The sequence below is a fragment of the Lynx rufus genome, unplaced genomic scaffold (genome assembly GCF_022079265.1).
Source record: "Lynx rufus isolate CCGP_SWC_20201006 ecotype Redwood Valley unplaced genomic scaffold, mLynRuf1.p SCAF_4, whole genome shotgun sequence".
NCBI lineage: Eukaryota > Metazoa > Chordata > Mammalia > Carnivora > Felidae > Lynx > Lynx rufus.
This window is the reverse complement of record NW_025814856.1, coordinates 17645644-17671189: the sequence shown is the minus strand read 5'-3', so window position 1 is coordinate 17671189 and position 25546 is coordinate 17645644. Positions and strand designations below refer to the sequence as shown.

At 47.0% G+C, this 25546-nt stretch overlaps 3 protein-coding genes across 9 annotated transcripts in view; 2 read left to right on the top strand and 1 right to left on the bottom strand.

The window, feature by feature from the left end:
• Positions 1-15999, top strand: part of QRICH1 (glutamine rich 1) — a 52314-nt gene extending 36315 nt beyond the window's left edge. For all 6 annotated transcript variants that reach the window (XM_047094596.1, XM_047094601.1, XM_047094598.1 and 3 more), the window contains 7 exons: positions 4071-4248; positions 4883-5037; positions 6122-6236; positions 12357-12465; positions 12822-12973; positions 13295-13385; positions 15053-15999. In XM_047094596.1, coding sequence (XP_046950552.1) covers positions 4071-4248; positions 4883-5037; positions 6122-6236; positions 12357-12465; positions 12822-12973; positions 13295-13385; positions 15053-15245 — 993 coding nt within the window. In that variant the 3' untranslated portion in view covers positions 15246-15999. The remainder of the gene's footprint in view (positions 1-4070; positions 4249-4882; positions 5038-6121; positions 6237-12356; positions 12466-12821; positions 12974-13294; positions 13386-15052) is intronic.
• Positions 16000-16242: 243 nt separating this feature from the next.
• IMPDH2 (inosine monophosphate dehydrogenase 2) lies at positions 16243-21350 on the top strand. Its single transcript, XM_047094602.1, has 14 exons — positions 16243-16435; positions 16879-16927; positions 17146-17247; positions 17572-17646; positions 17962-18168; positions 18671-18758; positions 18832-19031; positions 19111-19201; positions 19294-19389; positions 20390-20533; positions 20620-20764; positions 20863-21006; positions 21086-21169; positions 21272-21350. Exons 1-14 carry the CDS (start codon positions 16338-16340, stop codon positions 21291-21293), a joined length of 1545 nt encoding a protein of 514 aa, XP_046950558.1. The 5' UTR covers positions 16243-16337; the 3' UTR covers positions 21294-21350.
• Positions 21351-21908: 558 nt separating this feature from the next.
• On the bottom strand, positions 21909-24122 carry NDUFAF3 (NADH:ubiquinone oxidoreductase complex assembly factor 3). 2 transcript variants are annotated; one of them, XM_047094604.1, is made up of 5 exons: positions 22981-24122; positions 22685-22877; positions 22461-22527; positions 22255-22355; positions 21909-22175 (listed from the first exon to the last, which is right to left on the bottom strand). In XM_047094604.1, the coding sequence occupies exons 1-5, from the start codon at positions 23055-23057 to the stop codon at positions 22059-22061; spliced, it is 555 nt and encodes a 184-aa protein (XP_046950560.1). In that variant the 5' UTR covers positions 23058-24122; the 3' UTR covers positions 21909-22058. The 2 variants fall into 2 exon arrangements, with proteins under 2 accessions (XP_046950560.1, XP_046950559.1); XM_047094603.1 differs by having other exon boundaries at positions 22664-22877; positions 22981-24115.
• Between the last annotated feature and the right edge of the window lie 1424 nt (positions 24123-25546).

Genomic DNA, 25546 nt, shown 5'->3' with positions numbered 1-25546 from the left:
CTTGAGCTCATATGCACCTCCATCTATTGCCCTGTTTCTCCACTGTGCTTTATTCCCAGAGTTCTCAAAAGCATTATCTGCGCAAGCCGACTCTCCCTTCTAAAAGGTTTTCTCTTCAGTTTTTGAGTCTGTTCTTGTTAAGGTTATTAGTGACCTCTTTTTGGCCAGATTTAAGAGGCATGTCTGTTTTTATCTCACAGCAACATATTAAACAACAGATCATACCTGTCTTCCTGGAATTCTCTTCTGGTGTGGTTTTTCCTCCTACCCCTACTGGTTCTTTTTCCTTCTCAGAAGAGTTTGCTGGTGGCTCTGTCTAAACCATACATGTAGATGTTCCTCAGAGCTCAGTACTGGCCTTCTTTTCTCCCTAAGGGATTTCTGTCCATGGCCATGGTTTTCAGCACCCTCTAGATGGCTGGTGCCATGAAGAGGATAGTCACTGACCCTGTCTGCCAGGCACTATTTCATTGTTACACATATTAACTCATTTAATTCTCCCATCAACTTCATGAGGTGTGTACCACTATTTTACAGAGGACGAAACTGAGACACAGATTAAACCAGTAAGATCAGAGCCAGGATTAGTATTTAGCAGAGTTGGGCTTTAGCCCTGGAATGACTGGCTCTGGAGCCCAGAGCCTGTGCTGCATTGACGCAGATCTTTATCCCTAGACCATGCCTTTCCCCTTAGAACCTTTTGCACACATCCAGCAGCCTATTTTTCATTTCCTTGGATTTACTGAGGATATCTCAGCTTTTCATTAGCATCACCTCTGCCACTGTCAAAACTTCTCTGGGCACCTGGCTGGCTCAGTCCGTAGAGCATGCAACTCTTGATCTTGGGGTTGAGTTTGAGCCCCACATTGGGTGTAGAGTTTACTTAAAGATACATACATACATACATACATACATACATACATGTACTGTTTAAAAAAAAAAAAAACTTTCCCTCTCAGAAAGTGGTACCATCCTCCACCCATTTGTTTAAACCAGAAACCCAAGAATCATCCTTGAGTCTCCTTTCCCTTACTCTCACAGCCAGTTTCTCAAGAAGCCACTTTGGTTCTGCCACCACACTTTTCAGAATTTCTTAAATTCTCTCCACTGTCACCATCCTAGTCCAGGCCACCAGTACCTTCGCTCTTCAATCCATTCTCCATAAATCAGCAAGAATAATTTTCTTAAAATGTAAGATTGTGTCACTTCTCAGCTTAAAACTCTCCAAGGACTCCATTATAAATAGGAAAACTCTACACCACAGTATATAAGGCCCCACTTACATCAGTAGTTTTCATCCTGGTTGGGATCACTACCACCCCTACCCACTGACATTTAGACAGATGTAGAAGTTTACTGTCAAGATGCTTGGGAATGTTACATTAGTGGGTGAAGGGCACCTGTCTAAAAACCAGAAGCAAAGTACTGCCCCACATGCCGTGGCACCCACCTACTTACCTATTCAGACTCCTACTAGATTTTGCAGCTTGGGTAGATGGTGTTGCCGTTGAACAAGGTAGGGAGGGAACTCTGAGGAGAATAGTTTCGGATGGGGAAGATGCTGAGTTCTCTCTGTAGATATTAGTTTGAGGTGGTTGGTTGTAAGATGTTCACTTGGAAACATAGTACCCCCTGGGTATATTAAGGGGATGTTTAGCTTGGAGGTGCATAGTTAGCAATCATTTCCACAAACATGGAAATCCAAACTGGAAAAGTGGTTAAGACTCACCAAGGAGATTGGTAGTTGGACTGGGAAGCGTGTCTACAGTGGAGTTCCTGGGTTGACAAACATTTAAGAACCTTGCACTGATACTGTTTTATCTCCTTGTTTAATTGAGCAGAGATAGGAAGGAGAGTTTTTATTTTTACTCATTGACAAGCAGATTAATGTGTCGTATATAAATTATTTTGCCTTCAGTTTGAATAATTTGACATTGCTTAGCCCTTTGGGTAGGCCCTGGCATGATGAATGGCTGAAAGGAATTTGTTTAGAATATAGACAAGTGAGTGAGACTCTAGAATCTATGCTTGGTATCTATGATGCTATCTATCCTGCCCAAAATGAGGATTGTGATTGAGGCTCATGGACATTTCTCTGCCCCTTTGTGTGCATGGCTTGGCTGTTAGACCATTGAGGATGGGATGGGATGACTTCCTTTGGAGGCAGGAAGGTAGAGTAGTGCCTCTTGTCTTCAAAAATGTCCTTAGGAAATAGAGCAGTATTATTGAGAAGGAATATGGTGGGGAGAAAACCAACCTTATATATAGCTAGAGAAGCCATATAGATCCTTCAGTGTTAACCCTCTCATCTTACAGTTGCAGGGGAGAGAACATAACTTGTTTGTTGTACTTTCCTTTTTCTTTTAAAAAGGATGATCTTCACCCATGACTGGATATGAGAATCACCTGGGAGCTTTTAAAAGTACTGGTGGCATACCCCCCCCTCAGACCAATTAAATCCTAATCTGCAAGGATAAGGCCCAGTCATGGGTATTTTCTAAAAGCAGCCCAGAAGTTTTTAAAGTGCACCCAAAAGTTTAATGGTCACTACTCTGGACACTTGGTATTCAAAGTGTGTTCTGCAAACCAGCTCCCTCACTTGGGAACTTGTTAGAAATGCAGAATCTCAGGTCCCACCTGAGACCTTTCAAATCAGAATCTGCACTTTAATAAAATCCTTAAGTGATTTGTTTGCACTTTATAGTTTGACAAGCTGTGCTTTGGGCCAGTAGTTCTGAGAAATGACTGAACTTTAGAATGGCCTTTTTATGTGAGAATGTTTTTGAAAGACTAATCTGTTTAAAAAGATTCTGGGGCCTCAAGGCTTGTATGCCTTGTCAACTGGTGCAGACCTATGGAAAAGCAGTTTGAGTGCCTTTACATTGGATTGGCTTTGGCAATGCAGCACTGGTTGCTTCTGGTAGGATCATTGGCTGTGCAAAAGCAGGTAGTGTCCCGTCACTGGCTGCTGGTCTTCTTTTCAGTAGTTTTGCAGGCCTGGGTGCTTATCATCTGTCTCAGGATCCAGGGAACATTTGGGTTTTCCTAGCCACCTCTGGAACCTTAGCTGACATTATGGGAATAAGATTCTGCCACTCTGGAAGACGTCTGTGGGCTTAATTGCAGGTCATTTTGCTGATGGTTGCCAAACTTGGAATTAGTGTGTTGAATAGACCCCAGAAGTATCCCCAGAAGTAGTAGTCATGACCCAGCTTGGACTCATGAAGAACTTAAAAACTTCCACCATTTTTAGCGTATTAAGAGAAGCAAGTGCAACATTTTCACATATTGTGACATTTTACTTAAAAAACAAAATAAAACAAAACAAAAAATGACATTGAACTTTCCAGAAGAAGAAATCCTTCATTATCATTACAGCCTTAAAAAGGTGGGTGGTATGTAACCCAAGAGCTTCTTATTACAGTTTAATTCTTGTGTATTGATGTTCTCTTTTCTTTCTGTATCTATTGGTAAAATCTCAAGAGGTAAAATGTTAGGTATCAATCTACTCCTGAAATCATTGTTGCACTATTGCTAACTAACTTGGATATAAATTTAAAAAATAAATGAATTCTTTAAAAAAATAATAAAAAATTTTAAAATGTTAAGTATCAACATTGGGGACCCCAAAACCTCATGTCCTACTCAGAACAGTGTGAAAAAAATCTCTTAGGAGCTTTAGGGTTTCTGTTGTTTGGCTCATCTTACAGCACAGATCTTCTTTGAAATTATGTTAAATGAAATATCAATGAAAACAAAGGTTACTGTAAATTAAAAAAAAAAAGATTCTGGGTGGAGCCCAGATACTGGTTTTTGTAATTCAGAGATTCAAAAGTCCAGCCAGAGCTGAGAGGCACTGCAGTAGCCTTGGCTGTCCCTGGGGTAAGGAGTAGAACTCCACAAAATTTTTTGGAAGTAGGACAAGTAGAAGAAAGTTGTTTTTTGTTTTTTTTGTTGTTGTTTTTAATAAAAAAAAAAAAAAAAACCACAGGTAACATTTTTCTAACAGTATTGTGGAAGGGCTTGATGGAAAACAATATTGACACATTTTGATGGTTTCTCTCTCATAGGCTCAGACTGTCCAGGTTGCTGAAGTTGAACCACAGTCACAGCCACAGCCTTCCCCAGAACTTCTGCTTCCAAATTCTCTGAAACCAGAAGAAGGGCTTGAAGTATGGAAAAACTGGGCCCAGACCAAGAATGCTGAGTTAGAGAAGGATGCTCAGAACAGACTGGCACCCATTGGGAGTGAGTGTTTGTGAAGGAGAGAGGAGGGTGGACTCTGTCTAAAATGCAGTGGTATGAAAGCAGCTGGAGGACAAAATGGCAGAAAAGTGGTGTCGCTTGGCTCTGGGGGTTAGGGATCACCATCTGAAATAGTATGCTAAATTCAAGACCAGCAACAAGCTGGTAATGAGCAGGATTTATGGTGTTTGCCCAAAACCAGACATTTTTGTACACATGGCTTTCTGGAGTCAACCTAGCAGATCTGGGCAGAGTAAATTCTGGAAGGAGATAGGACCAGTGAGTGTGCTCAAGGGCCTTCTTCCTTAGCAATATGTTCGTATTCTTCCTCTTAAAGTGTGGATTTTGGGGGGTTTTGTTTTTGCTTTCATGTCTTGGCCCTAATAACTTTGGGGGTATGTGTGGTGGGAAGGATTGTGGGAAGGAAAGCCTTGATGTAAACAGGGCATACAGGATTACTATCTTAGTGGGCCAATTCTGACCTTAGATACAGGTGACCATTTCCGTCTTAGCACCCTGATGATCAGTGTCTTCTCTGAGCCCTCCTTCTCGGGATCTGAGCAACCTGTGAAGAGATTACTGTTATCAAGATCCCCTCCCATTCACCTTTGGGGGTTACCTTTGGCTTGTGTTGCAGGGCGCCAACTGCTTCGATTCCAGGAAGATCTCATCTCTTCTGCTGTGGCTGAGTTGAATTATGGGCTCTGTCTAATGACAAGAGAAGCTCGAAATGGAGAAGGTGAACCCTATGATCCAGATGTGCTCTACTATATTTTCCTGTGTATTCAAAAGGTAGGAAACAACTTCGCAGGAACATGTTTGAGCTGTTCCCATTGGGTATTTGCTGGTTACTCAAATTAGTAAAATGATAAGCAAGTGATTATAGTGAAGTTTTCTTTCAACTATATAATAAGTTTTTAAATGTGCATCTTTTAAAATTGCAAAAGACCTAACATGTTCACTTCAAAAAAATAAAATAGACATATGTAATTCTGTCATCTAGAGAAATTTTTGTTAAAATGTTTGGTATATTAAAACTTTTTAATCACAAAGGATTTGTATATAACACTTTTCATTAAAAGTAAACACATGGTTTGCATAAAAGTAATTTATCCAAAATAAAATCTGGTGCTAACATTCAGCCCATTTTCTCATTGTTCCCTGCATTAACACAGAATAATTATTCGAGAGTCTAGCTAGAATATACAGCTGTAGTTGGGCTTTCAGGACATCTAACGTGAAACATAACAGGGAAACTTGTCTTAGAACTGGCAGTTTAAGAGAACAAAGGCGGATTTCTTAGTGTGTGAATGCTCTTGTGGAGAAACCCCACGGTATGATGCAAGCACTTGCTGGTTGGGACCACCCTGTTGCCTGGGCCTGAGAAAAGTCTGCCCCCCAGTTTGTTCCTCTTTCTTCCCAGTCACCCAGGGCACTGAGTGGATTGCTTTACATGCTCTGTTTCATTCCATGCTCTCCTTAGTCCTAGAAGGCTGGCACAGTCCTTTCCATTTACAAAGAAACTGAGCCCCAAAAGTTGAAATACTCAGATGAGTTATTTAACTTACACTGTAGCTAATAAGAGGCTGGCCCCAGAGCCTGTATTGTTTTTTTGCTATCACAAGACAGTGCCTTATCTGGGAGAAATAGTATTCACAAAATTTGCCCCTTTGACCCTACTCTCTAGAGTGTTGTGAGAGTCATTTCACATGATTTGAAGTGTGCTGTGGAAGCGTCACATGCTGGACATTTTTGACCTGTTGTGTTGGTTTGTTAAGGAAGCAGAAACAGGTAGGGAGTGGTAGTGATACAGTGTTTATTTACCCTGAAAGTTTTACTCAGGAGACTCCAACAACTTTTATTGTTTTTCTTTTAGTATCTTTTTGAAAATGGAAGGGTTGATGACATTTTCTCCGATCTTTATTATGTTCGATTCACGGAGTGGCTACATGAAGTTCTGAAAGATGTTCAGCCCCGAGTCACTCCACTTGGTAAGAGTCTTCCTAGTCCTTGGATGTCTTTCCCACCTGGGTTTATAAAAGATCAGCTGTTTTTGTGGCTGGCTATGACAGCATGTGGGTGAGGAGGCTATAAATCCTTGGCACCAGCATGAACTTCTGTACTGCTTGGCCTGATACTGAAGGGGCACTGCACATCAGACAGAGAAACCCCTGGTCCCAGTGTGGCCAGGACACGGGGGGCATGCAGAGCCTTGGGTTGTTACTCTTCTCTTTGTTTTAATTAAAATTTATTGGGGTGCCTGGGTGGCTCAGTCAGTTAAGTGTCTGATTTCGGCTCAGGTCATGATCTCATGGTTCGTGAGTTCGAGCCCTGTGGTGGGCTCGGTGCTCAGCCTGGAGCCTGCTTTGGATTCTGTGTCTCCCTCTCTCTCTGCCCTTCCCCTTCTCACGCATGCACTCACTCTCTCAAAAATAAATAAAACATTTAAAAAAATTTTATTGATTAAAATTAGAATCATTGCAAAACTTAAGAATTACGAACTCTTTCATATAGGTTGCTCATGTTACATACTGGAGATTTTTTTCCCATATGTTTGAACATATGTTCTACATATATAGAGCATAATTTTTGCTTTACTCATAAAACTCCTGAAAGAACAAGAGTCTTAGAGTAGAATGTCTGAGGTATTTGGGGTTTTATTTTTTAATAAATTTTTATCTTTTTAGAGCACTTTTAGGTTTACAGAAAAAATTAGCAGGAGGTAGAGAATTCCCATATACTCCCTCACACACTCTTCCCTGTATTATTTAATATTTTGTATTCATATGATGTATTTGCTATAATTGATGAGCCATTATTGACACACTACAGAAGTCTGTAGTTTACATTAGGGTTCACTCCTCCTGTTCTACATTCTGTGGGTTTCAACAAATGTATAATGGCATGTATCTACAGTTGCAGTATCATACAGAAGTTTCAGGGCCCTAAAATCCTCTGTGCTCCACCTATTTATCCCCTCTGTCCCCAAATCTCTGCAATCACTGATCTTTTCACTGTCTCCATAGTTTTGCCTTTTCCAGAATGTCATATAGTTGGAATAATTCAGTATGTAGCTATTTCAGATTTATTTCTTTGACTTAGCAATATGCATTTAATGTTCCTGTGTGTCTTTTTATGGCTTGATAGCTCATTTATTTTTACTTCTGAATAATATACCATTGTATGGATGTACCACACAATTTGTTTATCCATTCACCTATTGAAGGACATCTTTGTTGTTTCCAGATTTTGGCAATTACGAATAAAGCTGCTGTAAACATTGTGTGCAGGTTTTTGGTGAAAGAATAGAGAGCCCAGAGGTAGAGTCGCAGAAATATAACCAACTGATCTTTAACAAAAGAGTAAAGGCAGTTCAGTGGACAAAGAATAGTCTTTTCAACAAATGGTGCTGGAACAACGGGACATCCACATACCAAAAAATGAATCTAGATGGAGACCTTACACCTTTCATATAATTAACTGAAAATGGGTCATAGACCTAAATGTAAAACACAAAACTATAAAACTCCTAGAAGATAACATAGGAGAAAATCTAGGTGACCTTGGGTTTGGTAGTAACTTTTTGGATATACCACCAAAAAGTATAGTCCATGAAAGAAAATAATTGATAAGTTGGACTTCGTTAAAATTAAAGGTTTATGTTCTGTTAAAGACACTGTTAAGAGAATGAAAAGACAAGCCACAAACTGGGAGAAAATATTTGCAAAACTCATACCTGATAAAGAACTGGTATCCAAAATATACAAAGAACTCTTAACGCTCAACAATAAAAAACAACCTGGACCAAAAAAAAGGGAAAGATCTAAACAGATTCCTCACCAAAAAAGATAACACAGGTGGTAGATAAGTATATGAAGATGCTTATCATTAGATATCATCAGGAAACTGCAAATTAAAATGAGATACCACTATACACCCATTAGAATGGCTAAAATCACAAGCAGTGGCAGGCCCAATTGCTGGATAGGGAGGACAAGAATGCTCATTCGTTGCTGGTGGGAATGCAAAATGGTACAATCCCTTTATAAGCAGTTTGGCTTTTTTTTTTTTTTTTTTTTTTTTTTAAGTAAACATTTTCTGGAGTGCCTAGGTGGCTCAGTTGGTTAAGTGTCCAACTTCAGCTCAGGTCATGATCTCACGGTTCATGGGTTCAAGCCCTGCATCAGGCTGTTATTGGGATGGAGCCTGCTTCAGATCCTCTGTCCCCCTCTTCTCTGCTCTTCCTTTGCTCTCTGTCTCTGTCTCTCTCCGAAATAAACATGAGGGGTGCCTGGGTGGCTCAGTGGGTTAAGCATCTGACCTCATCCCAGGTCACAATCTCTCTGCTCATGGCTTCAAGTCCCGCATTAGGCTCTGTGCTGACAGCTCAGAGCCTGGAACCTGCTTCGGATTCCCTGTCTCCCTCCCTTTCTGCCCCTCCCCTATACTTACTCACTCTCTCTCTCTCTCAAAAGTAAAAAAAAAAAAATTTTTTTAAATAAACATAAAAATAAAAAAAAAAAAAGTAAACATTTTCTTACCTTATGATCTAGTAGTTGTCCTCCTTATTAGTATTTACCCAGATGAGTTGAAAAGTTTATATTCACATGAATATCTGAGTTTTAATCCTGGCTTTGCCAATTGTTTTTTATTTATTTTTATTTATTTACTTTTTGCATTAATCTAACAGGAATTTTAAAATGAAAACAAAATTGAGATAATTGACATAAAGCATTATGTTAGTTTTAGGTATACAACATAATGATTTGATATGTGTAGATCTTGCATAATGATCTAGTTTAGTTAACATCCATCACCACACAGTTACACGCTTAACCTTTAAAAAATAGGTATTTCATTTAGTTAACTTATTTATTTTATTTAGAGAGAGAGAAAGCGCATGAACTGGGTGGGGGCAGAGAGAGAGTGAAGAGAGAGAGAATCCCAATCAGGCTCCGTGCTGACAGAGCAGAGCCAGACACAGGGCTCAAACTCACAAATCATGAGATCATAACCTGAGCTGAAATTAAGTGCCAGATGCTTAACTGACTGAGCCACCCAGACACCCCTAAAAGAAAAATTCCTTTTCAAGCAAATAGTTTTTGCTTGCCTGTTATGTGCCAAGTAGCATTTCAGGTGTAGATGATATAATATTATAATGAATAAAATGGAACTTACAGTCTAATAGGGGGAAGACAGTGTATATGATTAAGTGACTTCAATCAAGCACAGGGGAATGGAAAGTTTTAAGGGCATTAGGAAAGAGTCCTTTCTGAGGGACTATCATTAGAACAGAAACCAAATAAGTGAATCACTCTACATGATGTGCAAATTTTCAAGCCAAGTGTGGCTGTGCAAACTTTGCTTTTTTTTTTTTTAAATGTTTATTTATTTTTGAGACAGAGACAGAGCATGAATGGGGGAGGGGCAGAGAGAGAGGGAGACACAGAATCGGAAGCAGGCTCCAGGCTCTGAGCCATCAGCCCAGAGCCCGACGCGGGGCTCGAACTCACGGACCGCGAGATCGTGACCTGAGCTGAAGTCGGATGCGTAACTGAGCCACCCAGGCGCCCCCAAACTTTGCTTTTTAAAAATTGCATTGTGGAAATTTTAAGCATATATAAAAGTAAACTTGAGATAAATGACACTCCCTTGTACCCATTGTCCATGGCAAATCTTGTGTCATAGGTACCCCATCTGTTTTTTTCCCTTCCCATATTATTTTGAAGTAACTCCTAGACACTTTATTCATAAATATTTTAGTATGTTTGACACATGATGCCTTTATTATACTGGGGGGGGATATAATTCCATAATGTCATAAAAATCTACCCTTTGTTCAAATTTCTAATGTCTCAAAAATGTCTTGACTTTGTTTTGAGCCAAGGTGCAAATAAGATCCGCACATTGAAATTGCTGGTATGTCTTTTAATATTTAGCTTTAATCTTTAGTTTTCCCCTTGATTCCTTAATTCTTTTTTTTTTTTTTTTTGCAATTTATTTATAGAAGAAAGTAGCCTTTTAAATTGTCAGTCTGATTACATCCCCATATTGTAGTTTAGTATAGTTTTCTGTTCCTTGTATTCACATAACTGTAAATGTTGCAGATAGTTGCAGATAAAGACTTCATTGATGGGGTTTTGAATTTTGTGTTTCCTTTTTGGAAGGAGACATCATAGATGGCCTATATACTTCCATCTGATACCCATAATATCTAGATCCATTCATTCATTAGGAGTTGCAAACAGTGGTATTCTGATGTTACTACTTCTTCGTTATTAGCTGAAATACAGAGCACAACTTTCTCCTGATCACTCTTTCAGTGCCTAGCAGTATAGATTATGGATTTTATAGTAGAGGCAGGATAAGGGCTTGTTTCTTCTCCTTTGTTTAGCAGTTTTTACAGTAATGAATTGGTTCACTGGTTTCATCCAGTGATGACCAATTCACTTTTTAAAGAATCCTTGTGAACTGATGGATTTAAACATATTTAGTATGGTTTACTCCATTACTCCATACTTCATCCAGTGATGACCAATTCACTTTTTAAAGAATCCTTGTGAACTGATGGATTTAAACATATTTAGTATAGTTTACTCCATTGCAGGTAATCTTTTTTGATGTGCAGATTGTTCTGTCTTTGGCCATTTGGAGCCTCTTTAAATTGGCTTTTAAGTTCTTTTGACATGGCCCTACTTCCTTGATTTCTGATTTTCCAGATATTCCATGCTCATCTTGGACATTTTCTGTTTTCTGCCTCAGTATAGAATTGGTCAGTTCAGCATAGAACCTGGTTCCTTTTAGTGGTAAATGGTATTTTAAGTAGCATAGGGGTGTTCATTGCTTCTGGGTTGGTCATTGTTTCTAGGCCTTTCAGGGGGGCAGAACTAAAAAAAAAAAAAAATCATTTTGATACCTGCAGTTCAGATTCAGAACTACAAGGCTTTTTATATGATGTCTCTGCATCTCCCTTCTCCCATGCCAGGAGTCCTGGTTTTTAGACACTAAAGTTCAGTTTAAGTTCTGTTAGGAAGTGGGTAAAGCTAGGGAAGAGACACTACCAGTTGGCAGAGTGAAGTGAACCCAAAGAAAATAGTGCATGCTAAGGTATGTGTGGGACCACTTTTAGCTCTGGCCTTCCCCAAACAGGGCTGTCTTGTGCCACTCATCTGCTTCAGATATTTTGAGGGCAGGGAATCTTATCGTATTGCCAGTGGGCCACAAAATAGAAGAGTAGAGATAGTGCTGCCAGAAAGAGATGGGAGTGCACTAATGGACTTAGAGGACCAGCTTTCGCAAGAGTAGAGAAGAGGAATGTGTTGGGCAGAATATTTCTTTCCCTGCTCCTAGGATGTGGCATCCTCACTGTCTGCTTGAAGAATTCCTGAAACTCCTGCAGGAGAATACTGTTTCACCAGGGCCTCAGTGCCTGGCACATAAACACTGGTACATTGACTGTTGAATGAACACATGATGGGGGCTTGGTGATCAACCTAAGTGTCATCTTCTGTTCACATAGACCTGGCTGCACAGGGCTTTTGATCAAACATTGGCCTTTGCCCCTGCCCAACCCTCAGTTTGCTTATGAACCAGCGTCTTAAAGTTAGACCTTCCCTGTGGGAGAACCCTGTAATAGTTCTGAATATCATTCTCCCCTTTATCCAGACAGGGAATGAGAATGAGCTTGCTTTTTAGAGGTGGAAAACACCCCTTGACACCTTTAAAAAAATATGATGAAAGCTCTATACCCTTTTTCTAGAGAAGTATGCATATATGCAGAGTTTGATTTATAGTTTTGGGTGTTACACTATGTTCTTTTGCCCAATTGTAATCTTGGATTAGAGGAAGAATTAACATCAGGTAAGAATCATATAGGGCACTGGTTCTCAGGAACTTGTTAGAAATGCACACTATGAGGTCCCATCCCAGAAACTTGGGCTGAAACCCAGGCATCTGTGTTTCAAGCTTCCAGGTGATTCTGCCATTCCCTAGGGAGATTTTTCTGGTAAACTTGTACTCCTGTGTGGTCCTTGTGCCTCCCACTTCCCATCCTGCACCTCTGAGGGCCCTTCTCCCATCGTCTTGTTGTAGCAGTACTCTATTCCTCCTAGGCTATGTCCTGCCCAGCCACGTGACTGAGGAGATGCTGTGGGAGTGCAAGCAGCTCGGGGCTCACTCCCCTTCCACCCTGCTGACCACCCTCATGTTCTTTAACACCAAGTAAGTGTTCTAGAAGCTCTATGCTTAGCCACTGCTGGCATCTGCCCAGTGAAGAGGGTGGAAACTATCCAGGTAGACTTAGGAATTCCTTTGACACATTTGAGAGCATCTGGGCTACTGAAAGCCTTCAGCCCCATTTGGCTACATTTGTGTGGTGACCAGTGAGGCAGACAGCCTTGCCAGACCCCTGCCATCAGTCTTGATGTGGTTCCTCCACTAGACAGTGTTTTTGGGTGTGGGCCTGCCCAGATCCTGGGAGTGTGTGCATCAGCTCCTCCGAGACACTGATGGCAGAGGCTGAGTCATGGTCTCCTCCTGGCACCCCTCCCTTTGCCTTGCTTTCACTTGTGGTGCAGATACTTCCTTTTGAAGACAGTGGACCAGCATATGAAGCTGGCCTTCTCCAAGGTTTTGCGACAGACAAAGAAGAACCCCTCTAATCCTAAGGATAAAAGCACGAGTATTCGGTACCTGAAGGCACTTGGGATACACCAGACTGGCCAGAAAGGTAGGGGCTACGGAAACAGGTGCAACTTGTCCTGCCCTGTCCTTGTGCCGGGGGACTAGTGATTAGTGTGAAGGTTGGGATTTGCTGGATAAGAATTCTCCATTCCCTTCTCCCCAGCCAGAAACTTCAAACTCTTCTAGAAGCAGAGATGCCCCAGAAATGATTGCTGCTTTTTCCTTTCATACTTTCCCTTCATGCCTCACACCATTTTTCCTCCCAATAAGTCTAGTTTGGGATGGCTAGAAGCCTAAGGTTCCTAATCTGGGCCTAAGCTAAAGCAGTCTGATGCCATGTCTCTGGTGTTGGGGGTGTGTTTTGTAGTTACAGATGACATGTATGCAGAACAGACGGAAAATCCAGAGAATCCACTGAGATGTCCCATCAAGCTCTACGATTTCTACCTCTTTAAATGGTGAGGAAGCTTTATGGTGGCTGGGGGACTGTGTGTGTGTGCATGCATGCACTGTACCTGTATACAAAGGCATTCTTTAGTCACGAACTAGAGTAAATACACACTTCCCAAAAGCTAAATATAGAAGCAACCTTACTGGTTTCCCAAAAACATGTGGAATGACCAGCATTGTAATTTTATATGGTCCCCTGTCTTGGAGAGGGGAATGAAGGTAGAGGGAGGAAAGTATAGAGAAGTGGCTTCCATCACATAGCATAGCCTAACATCTTCCTGTCCTTGACCTTTGTCACTAGCAACATCAATCTAGAGGGGATTCATTTTCTTTGCTTTTGCTGTCTTGCCCTTTCAGTTTGACATGTCATCTCTACAGCAATGCCAAAATGATATTTCTGTGCTATAGTTCTTTACATGTTACTTAGACTAAAACCTTCGGTGGTTTTAGTTTATTATATAAAGAAGAGTAATCTTAATGTTGCCAACAAGGCCTTTCGTATACTTCCCTTGCTCATCTCATGTCCATGTAGCTCTTGGCTCTCTAGCCATGCTGGCTTCTCTCCACTCAAGGACCTCATGCTCTCCCTACCCGCAGGCCTCAGCATAGAAATTTTCCCTGTTGATGGGGCGCCTGGGTGGCTCAGTTGGTAAAGTGTCCAACTTTGGCTCAGGTCATGATCTCGTGGTTTGTGAGTTCCAGCCCTACGTCGGGCTCTGTACTGACAGCTCAGAGCCTGGAACCTGCTTCAAATTCTGTGTCTTCCCCTCTCTCTGCCCCTCCCATGCTCATGCTCTGTGTCGGTCTCTCAATAATAAATAAACATTAAAAACATTTTTCCCTGTTGGGCAGGCCTTCCCCACCCCCTACGGGCCCCCATATTTGGCTAGTTGGCTCCTATCAATCCTCTTCTCAGCTTTATTAGGGAAGCATTTCCAGATTCCCTACCTGTTCTTTTGGGCTCTTTCCTTTGTAGCATTTATCACTGATTGTCATTTTGTGTGTATTTATCTAATTGTTGACTATCTCTCCTCTTACCTGTAAGCTCCATAAGGTGGGAAGTCTTGGATTTTGCTCATTTCTTGAACACCAGCTCCTAGTGCAGACCTGGCACACAGTGGCCCTTTGATAAATCTTGAGTGGATGGGTGAATGTAACTGTTTAGACAGTGACATGTGCTAATAAGTACAACAAAACATTGAAGGGGTAGAGTGTGAGCCTAAGTAAGGGTCCCAGCATCTTAGCCAAGCTGGGAAGGCAGATAGAGTCCCTTAGGTAAAATTGAGGAATTGTCAGTGGATTGGGTAGAGGCAAACAACATGAGGAAAGACTTGGAGATGACCTTGTAAGTGGTGAAATTGGTTCCAGGTGGGATATAGTTGGACTCAAGAAGATGAACCCCACATCCTTAGGTGTCACTCAGAGATATTCACAGCTGGCAGCATGTAAGGGAGGAGTGGAAGGGAGGTAGCCTATTACTGACATTTGCAGTAGCCCCAAAGGAGGTCCTAGAGGTAATATGTGTTGGCTGCATGGAATTCAGTAGCTATGATACCATACCTCCAAGAGCTGCTGTCTTCCCAACTTTTGCAGACAGCATCTGTCCAGTAGATTCCAATGTGGGAGGGTTGAGACTATTGTGGTTTTACCCAGCTTTTACTGATATATTTTTCAGCCCCCAGAGTGTGAAAGGCCGGAATGACACCTTTTATCTGACGCCCGAGCCAGTGGTGGCCCCCAATAGCCCAATCTGGTACTCGGTCCAGCCTATCAGCAGAGAACAGATGGGACAGATGCTGACTCGGATCCTGGTGATACGAGAAATTCAGGAGGCCATTGCAGTGGCCAACGCAAGCACCATGCACTGAGATGCCTAAGCCATGGTGCAAGGGAGATGATCCAGGAAAAAAAAATGGACAGACTTTCACACTAAAGAAGAGGCCTCCATTTTTTCTTTTTTTTATTGGTGTAGTTATGAAGCCTTTCAGACTGCTTCTGTTTAAAATGTAAAAGGAAACTTTGCCTCCTGTGCGTCTCCGTAAATCTGCGGCAGATTCCTCAGCCCGTGGGGGTGCTGGGTTTCCTGAAAAGCCAGATGTCCTAGAAAGTGGCTGGCTGGCTTTTTCTTTTTTTGTCTGGGGCCTGGGAAAAGGGCTTGGACTGTTAGGAGAAATGTGGCCCGTTCCCTTACTCTAGAAAGATGGAATTAGTGATGGATGGACCCTCCAGGGAATCTCCCCAGCTGGCTTCCACTCTGACTGGCAGACGTCGCTGACCACAGGGGAGCCACCGTCTTTTTCTTTCTTCATGCTCAGACATAAACTTAGCATCTTAATGGAAGGAAAATGAGGGGAACTTCAATTATGATTTATTAAAGACAATTTCTATTACACCCTCCTTTATGACAAGTGACATTTTAGATGTTAAAGTAAAAACTTTACCATGCCTTTTTTTTTTTTTTTTTTTTTTTGGCCTAGCATTGAGGCCTTAAACCTGAGGCTCCTGTGCCTGATGGAATTCTTGTAACATACACTTGTGTATCATATAAAGATACCACTCTGTTTCTCTTATGTATTCTTAATCTAGTTGTTTATTAAGAATGACAAGCACGTCTTTTCAACATGCTAGTGAACATCGCCTCTTTATTTGGGAGGATCCCGGCGGGCCAGTGGAAGCAAAGCCTTGCCTGCTAATTGAACGGGTCAAGGTCTTGTGGGAGGGAGCAGACACGGTAACACCCAACTACAAGGCTGCAAGCCCTAGCGCATGTTGCGCGCATGCGCTCCTTGGGTAGTCCCGCCCCGAAGTCGCGTAGGCTCCGCCTGGTCGCACTGCGTCCTGACGTCAGTGACGCGCAGGGCGCAATGACGATATCGGCGGGTTTATATTGGCGCGGCCCAGACGGCTGAGGCCTCTGCGGCGCGGTCTTCGGACACACGCGGCTTTGCCCGGTGCTGGCTATGGCCGACTACCTGATTAGCGGGGGCACGTCCTACGTGCCAGACGACGGGCTTACGGCACAGCAGCTGTTCAACTGCGGGGACGGCCTCACCTACAAGTGCGGGCCTAGCGGGCTCACCTGGGCGAGGAGAGGGGCGGCGCGCTGCGGTGGGAGGCCGGGTGGGGTTTTCCACTGAGCCCTCTGGGACTCGGGCGTGGGGACAGGTTGCGGAAAATCCCCCATCATCTCCGGCTCCACTTGGTAGATCTGAAGTGGGGCGGAATGGAGGAGGCATCTTGGCAGTGCTTGGGATTTCAGACTAGAAGCTCCATTCTGTCGGCACATGGAGTTGTCAGGATGCCAGGGTCGCTGTTGACAGCTAGGTGGCAGAAAAGGTCCCCTATCTACATCTCCACCTTGTGATTTGTCTTCTCTTAATGTGACACGGGCTAGGGCAGTGCCCTCTAGGCCCAAATGCCTTTTGATGTGATCAGTGGGGATGGAATCTTAAGCCGCCCTAAACCTGAGCCTTACTCCCAATTCATTCCCCTTCCCCATAGTGACTTTCTCATTCTCCCTGGGTACATCGACTTCACTGCAGACCAGGTGGTGAGTATCGCCAGAAACTGGGTCCTGAACATCAGGTTAGGTAAGGTACTCCTTTGCCTTGTCCTCTCAGCTACCAAACCAAATTGGGCTTGGGGGTAGATTCTGTAGAATAGTCTGATTGGCATGCATGTCATGCAGGGCACCTGATTTATGGGGATCTGGCACCACCCTGAGGCATATGAGGTGCTTTCCCACATTACTTGGCTGTATCTCCTCAGGACCTGACTTCTGCTCTGACCAAAAAGATTACTCTGAAGACCCCACTGGTTTCCTCACCCATGGACACAGTCACAGAGGCTGGCATGGCCATAGCAATGGCGGTGAGCATGACGGGATGTAGGGACAGAAGGAGGGGCCCCACATTGTTCCCCAAAGGCATATAGAGTCATGCTGCTCTTACTCTTTACTTTTTTCTTCTTTTTAAAGTTTATTTTTGAGAGAAAAAGAATGAGTGGGGAAGGGGCAGAGACAGGGGTCAGAGGATCCGAAGTGGGCTCCGTGCTGACAGCAGAGAGCCCTACGTGGTGCTCAAACCCATGAACCCGTGAGATCATGACTTGAGCTGAAGTCAAGATGCTTAACCAACTGAGCCACCCAGGAGCACCTCTTTGTCACTTTTTCACTATCTTCTGTTTATCGTGCAGCTTACAGGTGGTATTGGTTTCATCCACCACAACTGTACACCGGAGTTCCAAGCCAACGAAGTTCGGAAAGTGAAGGTCAGAAGGGCAAGGATAGTGGTCAAAAGCTCCTGGGAACTGCTTTGAGGTGGAGTGGGGGGTGGGAATGGGGGATATATTCTCCTGATCTTTTCCCCACTTTGGGGTTCAATTCTTGAGAAGACTATGAGACCCTGTGTCCTTAGTCAACAGAAGAGGACCAGGTGGACAGTACCTACAGCCCACCCGTGTTTCCTATTCCTGGGTTTGAGTTGTGATTCGGTCCTGTGGCACTGCCAGAGGGGGGAGTTGGCACAGACCCCGGGCTTCAAACTGGTAAAGGCCGTTCAGAAATATTCTTGCCATCCCTTCCAGAAATATGAGCAGGGATTCATCACAGACCCTGTGGTCCTCAGCCCCAAGGATCGAGTGCGGGATGTGTTTGAAGCCAAAGCCCGGCATGGTTTCTGTGGTATCCCGATCACTGACACAGGACGGATGGGAAGCCGCCTGGTTGGCATCATTTCCTCAAGGGACATTGATTTTCTCAAGGAGGAGGAGCACGACCGGTTTTTGGAAGAGGTAGGTGCTACTGACAAAGCAAAGCCAAGCTCTAGCAGCCAAGGCTTAAGACAAGGTTTCTGTTGCCTGAATGGCATCTCTGGGGGCCTTTGCAGTCCAGAAAAGATGAGTGCCCAGCCAGGTTTCTGATCCCTTCATGGGGTTCGTGCATCTCTTCCCCACCAGAGGCTCTGAATGGGCCCGAATGTTTGCCACCCCCAAGGTGCAGGCAGTACTCAAGGATCAATTTCGACCTCCTCTTCCAATTCTCTTGTCATTGCTCTGGCATGGCATTTCTTTCTCCACTATGTAACAGGAGGCTCTGTGTACCATGTTGTCCTTTCTACTGAATTTTCACCCCTGCCACTATATTGCTGCACAGACTGTTGGGTTCACTTGAGGAGGGTGGTTTGGGTGCAGGTGTGTGATCGTGGTGGTCTTTGGAACCTCCCTCCTGTATTAGGGCAGGGTCTGTTGGGAAGTCTGGTCTCTGGCCTTTTCTCATAGCTCCCCTCACTGCTAGATCATGACGAAGAGGGAAGACTTGGTGGTAGCTCCTGCAGGCATCACATTGAAAGAAGCAAATGAAATTTTGCAGCGCAGCAAGAAAGGTGAGTCCTAGAGGTGGAAGGGTTCTGGAACCAAAGACCAGGGTTCTGATTTATGTATTTGCCCTACCTCCAGGAAAGTTACCCATTGTAAATGAAGATGATGAACTGGTAGCCATCATTGCCCGGACAGACCTGAAGAAGAACCGGGATTACCCACTGGCCTCCAAAGATGCCAAGAAGCAGCTGCTCTGTGGAGCAGCCATTGGCACTCATGAAGATGACAAGTATCGGCTGGACTTGCTAGCCCAGGCTGGTGTGGATGTAGTGGTTTTGGTGAGTTGTCACATAGGCAGGGTAGGGTGGTAGGGGCAGCTGTAATACCAGTCTCACTGGGACTTTCTTTCTGTCCCAGGACTCTTCCCAGGGAAACTCAATCTTCCAGATCAACATGATCAAGTACATCAAAGAGAAATACCCCAGTCTCCAAGTTATTGGAGGCAATGGTGAGGCAAGACTGGGCACTGAAGGACGTGGGGCAAGAGGAGGGAAGCTAAGCTCCCACTTAGACCTTCACACAAGCTTTTCCCTGTTGTAGTGGTCACAGCTGCTCAGGCCAAGAATCTCATTGATGCTGGCGTAGATGCCCTGCGGGTGGGCATGGGCAGTGGCTCCATCTGCATCACCCAGGAAGGTAGGAAATGCTTCAGCAGGCCCTCAGAGACTCTGGCTTCAACAGGGCCCTTAGTCCCAGATGGCCTGAGCCAAGCGCTCTTGTGGGAACAATACGGAGTCCTCCAATAGGGGCAGCCCCAGGGCCAGATGGGCCCCTTGGATGGGTGACATGCTGGAAGACGAGCTCGTCATTCCTCACCTGCCACTCCCTCCCACCCCACCCCTCACCTAGCCTGGCCTCCTTGCTCCTGCTCTGCACCCTCTCTAAACTCTGGTCTGTTTGTTTTATTTAGTGGCTCCCAAGATCCCTCCAGACATAAAGTCCCACAGCCCCAAATGCCCTTCTACTGTCACGGGCTGCTATAGTAAGTCCAGCCCGGCCCACTGGCCCGGCCCAGCTGCCCACTGCCCGGCTGCTTGGTTGACTGTAGCTGTAGCTCCCGGGGTTTGTGGTGCTGATGGGTGGGCAGGGCAAACTGAATGACAGACCATGGTTTTGGGGGCTGCTGGAAAACACAGCTCCCTCCTCTTCCCGGGGTGCTCATAAGGCAGGATCTCCTTCCCAGGTAGGCCCTAGTCTGCCCACATTTCCTATAGTAGGCACAGCTCAAGAACCAACAAGCCACTCTTCCTTCTACACAACCACTCCCCTGATCTTGCCCGAGCTGCCAACTAGGCAGGAAGGGGTGGGCCTCTGGGTTACTAACTGCACGGTGACCCCCTACGTCCACTTGATACCAGGTGGGTGGGGCTTTTCCCGGCTGCTGACTGCATGTGCCTGAGGCTGCCCTGGGCCATGCACACATGCACGCGCACATGCAGGATTGAGTGGAGGCCATCACAGCTATTTGTACTGTTTAAGGCAGATGGGGCAGCAGCCATCCCAGACTTGACTCTCTCGGCCAAGCTGCAGTCTTGGTGCATCTGTAGCTGAGAGCTCCTGGGTGCTGAGTTATGGCCACAGGGCCCCTTGCCTGTTCCCATTAATTCCATCCACCCATATATTCCTCTCTCAATAGTGCTGGCCTGCGGGCGGCCCCAAGCAACAGCAGTATACAAGGTGTCAGAATATGCACGGCGCTTTGGTGTTCCTGTTATTGCTGATGGAGGAATCCAAAATGTGGGCCACATCGCTAAAGCCTTGGCCCTTGGGGCCTCCACAGGTGAGGCCCAGCACCCAGGGAGTTTGGTGGGATTCTTTCCCTAATGCCACTCAGAGTCTGCCCCCAGCACTCCCATCTGTCCATAGTTATGATGGGCTCCCTCCTGGCTGCTACTACTGAGGCCCCTGGCGAGTACTTCTTCTCTGATGGAATCCGGCTAAAGAAATATCGTGGTATGGGTTCTCTTGATGCCATGGACAAGCATCTCAGCAGCCAGAACCGATATTTCAGGTGGGACAGGAAAGTCAGTTATCCTGTGCTGACAGCTTTGTACTGGCAGCTTCATCTATGCTTTGACCTTGCTTGTGTTGTCCTGCCTCTCCCCACAGTGAAGCTGACAAAATCAAGGTGGCTCAGGGGGTGTCTGGGGCTGTGCAGGACAAAGGGTCCATCCACAAATTTGTCCCCTACCTGATCGCTGGCATCCAGCACTCCTGCCAAGACATTGGTGCCAAGAGTTTGACCCAAGTCCGGTAAGCTTGGGGAGTTGAACATGGGTAGAGGGGGTGGTTGAGGGCCAGCTACCCACATCCGACATCCGTCCCTCTTCAGAGCCATGATGTATTCTGGAGAACTCAAGTTTGAGAAGAGAACATCCTCAGCTCAAGTGGAAGGTGGTGTCCACAGCCTCCATTCGTAAGTGACCAGCCCTTTTGTACCCATCTACCTTCAGAGCAAAGGTTTTTGCTGTGCCTCCTTCCTCCTGCCGCACCTCACAGCTTGTTATTCTGCTTACAGGTATGAGAAGAGGCTTTTCTGAAAAGGGATACGGCATACCCCCTTGGTTTTTCAATAAAAGTTTGGGAAAAAAAAAAAAGTGCCTGATCTTTGAGGTCAACAAGCAGGTGTGGCTGTGCAGCTGCCACTATCACAGATGCACACAAACACAACACCCTCATTTGTGGGGAAAGCCTCAGACACTGAGGTCAGGATACTCCTTGGATCTGGAAGGAGGAACTAGTTCTTGATTCAAAAAGTCCCTCCTGAGGCAGCTCACAAGATGAGTCTGGCCAGCTCTGACTCACAAGAGTGCAGTCTCACATTATGGCTACTTAGGACAGGTCATGGAACAGTCCATGGGGGCTTTGGACTGGCACTCACAGGTGCTTGGCCACATGGGACCAGGTTGAGATCCACATATGTATTCTCTAACTTGAATCTCCAAGGGACCTTGTGGAGAAAGCACTGAGGTCCCCTCAAATCTGCATGTGAGCAAGTAGTTACATTTGCAGTTTGAAACAGGTGCCTATGCTGCCTCCTGCCTCTGAGGAGGTAAGTAGCCTAGATAAAAAGGTGATCCCTTGGTTTCTTTGCAACCCCCACCAAGAGCCCACTGAGCCAAGTAGCTCCTCACCAGCAGTAAACTAGAACAAAATGGAAGATGTGGATTAAATTATTAACTTGCTGGCAAGAAAGACAAGTGTTACAGTGCCAAAGGGGAGGGACTAGTGAAAGCGCTGGAAACCCGTGTGCACTGCAAAAGTGCCACGGCCCTCCTGGACAGGTTAGGTCAGTTCCTGGCGGTTCATTCTGCAGCTTGTGCCAAAGTTGTGAGCACAGTCCCTCCAGGTGGAGGGATAAGGGCAGCTCCTGTCACTCGGCCTTCATGACACAGGAAGTTGAAAGTGGCACAGGCATTGGGCTGCAAAGAGAAAGCCTGCATCAGCTTGGCTAGAGATAGGACTGGGCCCTGCTCAGCACTCCCAAGTGGCAGGACTTACCGTGTCCTGCACTTCCACCGCGATGCCCCGCTGCCTCATGGCTTGCAGCACCCCGGGCTGCAGTCGTTCAGTCCGGTCTCCGGTGCCCACCACAATGATCTCTAGGGAAAGATGGCCATGATTAGCTTATGGAGGGTCAGTGGGGAGGCTGGGGCGGGGTGGTTTGCTGGGGCTGGAAGCACCTCAGCCCTCCCCTTCTCCAGTACCTATTCGCGGCTCCAGCAACCAGAAGAGAGAGAAGCTTTCTTCAGTGATGTCCTGGTGAGTTCCTACCTGGGTTGGGAGGAGGCAAGTTAAGTACAAGTTCGCGCAGCTTTCCCCACAGAGCCCTTACCTGCTCCACAAAGGGGTAACGGAAAAGCCAAGTTTGCCAGTGACAGAATCAGGGGACAGGCCTGGGGCTCTGGACCTCTACTTCCTCACTGCTCACGTTCCACTGCACGACCGAGTGCGGGAGCAACGCGCAGGGCCCAAACACACGATTTCCGTTGACCATGAAGCCGAGGCTGCTGTAGCTGTCGATATACATGGATTGCGGGGACTCGCGTTGCAGCAGAGAGATGCGCGTCCGCTGATACAGCTCATCGTCCGCCGGCGTGAGCCGATGCCCTCGCCTTGGAACCCTGCGGGTGGGGTATGCTCAGGTTCTAGGGAGCCGTTTGGGGGGGGGGGGGAGTCGCCGGTCGTGGGGGGCGAGAGAGTCAGGGATGCTGGGTCTGGACTCACCACAGCAGCTCTGCGAGGTCACAGCGCAAGGCGGCTCGAGCTCGGCACAGGCCGCGAAGAGCGAACGAGGCAACCATGGCGGACCCGCGTGCAGGGAACCCGGCGCTAGGTCAGCGGAGTCGTGGCGAAGTTCTCCGCAGCGCGCTGACAGCGCCCTCTGCGTCCCGGAGGGCACCGCGCGAGTCGGCTGCCCCAGCGCGGGATTGTGAAGGAGCCGGCCCGGGAAAACTGTCCCAGGAGGGCCCGTCCCCTACCGCGGCTCCGGTGTCTGCACCTGCCGCCCGCCCCGCCCCAGGCCCCCACAGACCGTCCTGGGGGAGCCGGACACCTGGTGGCGTGGCCGGCCTCAGAGCGCTGCCTGGGCCCCCGCCGCCGCTTGGTCCCCGGCCCTCAGCTATTAACGCAGGCTCCCGGAGCCTGGGGCGGGGCTGCCGCGCACCTGGTCGAGTCCCTCACACCTGGCCAGGGCGTGGGGCCAGCATCCAAGCCCCTAATCCCAGGCTTTGGGGCGTCGGGTTCCGAGGGCGGAGCGGCCAGCTCAGGTTTCCCCCGCACTTCTGCGAATCACGCCCCTCCTCAACCGTCACCAGCGCGACCGTTGGCGTCGTCGCCGCGCGTCTCCCGGGGCGTGGCCACGCGTGGATTGGCTTCTCAGGAACGCGAGGGGGCGTGGCTGATTGGTTTCGCCTTAAAATGGCTCCAAATCTGCGGCCCCAGCAAGCGGAAGGGGACGCCGTGGTAGGGCGATTGTAGCTGTTCGGGTGGGAGCCACCGGGCCGAACGGAACCAGATATTGAACTAGACAGCTGCTGGAGCATCGCCCTGTCGTCGCTCACGCTGCTCGCGGCCCGAGAATTCCCCGACCCCCCGTCTTGAACCGAATCAGAGGGCCTACTGGCGCGAGAGTCGCTGGCGCCCGCGCGGGTTTCGGGCATCTTCGCGCCCCCACCGTGTCGTGGCCTCAAGGGAATGTTGACGCGTCTGCTACCCACGGGGCCGGGCGGGAGGGAGGTTCGGCATAGCGGAGGACGGTCGCAATGGCTTCCCGGGGGTCCTATCGCCGCCATTGGGTCCCCAGCGCTCCGGGCGCTGGCATAGTCACGGGACAAAGGGCCCGGGGTGCGGGGGTGTCCCTGAGGCGGGCGCGCGGCTTTACTTCCTCTCCGGCCCCACGGGTGAGCTTCCCTCTAGGCTGATCTCGAAGCCCTTCCCACCACCGTCTCCGCACTGGTGGCCTGGCTTCATGGGACCAACAGGAGTAATCTTACCCTGCGGATCTAATCCGGATCTGGACCGGTCCCAGGGGAGACCCCCACCAACCTTCCTATTGTTTGGGGGCCCAGGTGAGCGCCTCGTTCCCACTACACTCGGTTTTACCGCCCACTCGTAGGTCCGTCTCCTGGTACTGGGAATGGGGGTCCTGATCTGGCCCCAGGACAAGGGAACTACCCCCCCGCCCCGGGGTCATTCCCACCCGCCACGGCTGGACAGCGGGCAACGGAATCCCAAAAGCAGCTGTTGTCTCCAGAGCATTCCAGCTGCGCTTGGATTTCGTTCCCTGCTCTCCTGCCAGAGCAGCGTCCTGGCCTAGGTGGGGTGGGCCAGCCTCTGACCCCCATACATACTTATTGGGTCGCTCTGGTCTCCGACCCTGTCTCAAGTGCGCCCTCAGCCTGGAAGTGGTGGGCGTAGACGTCGGAGAGCCAGGTTTGTGGTCATCTCTGGAACCTGGAGTGGCATTGACAAGGGAGGGCGTTTCCAGGGCCTCTGGACAGGGCTGCGATCGCGGTGAGTCCCACAGGGCCACCGCAGCTTGCTAAAGATAGCCCTTCACTTCCTGGGGAAAACCCACCCCAACCGTCTTCGTGTACCGAGTAGCTGTAGTCCCCAGCTCCGCCTCCAGCCCCCAACCCTGTTAGTAGCTGCCCCAGGGTCATGCGCCTGCGGAATGGAAAGCGCTTTGGAATGACACGATCACTCCCGTTGAGTGGGCACCCAAGAAGCCATCGGGAATGTCGTGTCCGCCCAGTGCTCTTTCTGCGATCCCAGCAGGGCCTTGGAGCCCTGGCCCAGAAAGGGGTCTTGCCAAACTTTTGCTGCCCCTTTCTAGGGTTCTCTCCTTTCTGAGCCCTGGGCACTCTCACTGCTTCAGAGCAGAAATCATGGTTTTCCCAGCACTGTGTGCTGTGTCAGGTTCAATCTCCATTAAAGAAAATAGAAGAAAAGGGGATTTAAGTTACATTGAAGTGAAAACATTCAGGATCCCTGGTGGGACAGAGGAAAGAGCTTTGTCTCTCTAGTGGAATGGGATGCTCCAACTGGGAGCAGTCCTTTAGCTGGGGCTTCTCATGATCACATTGTTTATTTGGCTCAGAATGGCTCCTTGCCTAAACCAGGAAGCCGGAGGATCCCTGTTAAAGTACACAAGGTTAAAAGGAAAGCATTAAAGGCTGGTCATTTTGGGGGAGCCTGGGTGGCTCAGTCGGTTGGGCATCCGCCTTCGGCTCAGGTCATGAGATCTCTCTCGTCCTGAGTTCGAGCCCTGCACTGGGTTCTGTGCTGACAG

What these genes read in the sequence shown, in the direction of transcription:
- IMPDH2 (XM_047094602.1), top strand. Translation starts at nt 16,338, where the DNA reads ATGGCCGACTACCTGATTAGCGGGGGCACGTCCTACGTGCCAGACGAC. An exon ending in ACGACCGGTTTTTGGAAGAG is followed by an intron (nt 18,169 to 18,670) that starts GTAGGTGCTACT and finishes CCTCACTGCTAG; the next exon opens with ATCATGACGAAGAGGGAAGA. An exon ending in CCAAGTTATTGGAGGCAATG is followed by an intron (nt 19,202 to 19,293) that starts GTGAGGCAAGAC and finishes TCCCTGTTGTAG; the next exon opens with TGGTCACAGCTGCTCAGGCC.
- NDUFAF3 (XM_047094603.1), bottom strand. Translation starts at nt 23,057, where the DNA reads ATGGTTGCCTCGTTCGCTCTTCGCGGCCTGTGCCGAGCTCGAGCCGCC. An exon ending in GACCTCGCAGAGCTGCTGTG is followed by an intron (nt 22,878 to 22,980) that starts GTGAGTCCAGAC and finishes CCCCACCCGCAG; the next exon opens with GGTTCCAAGGCGAGGGCATC. An exon ending in TGAGCAGTGAGGAAGTAGAG is followed by an intron (nt 22,528 to 22,663) that starts GTCCAGAGCCCC and finishes CTCCCAACCCAG; the next exon opens with GTAGGAACTCACCAGGACAT.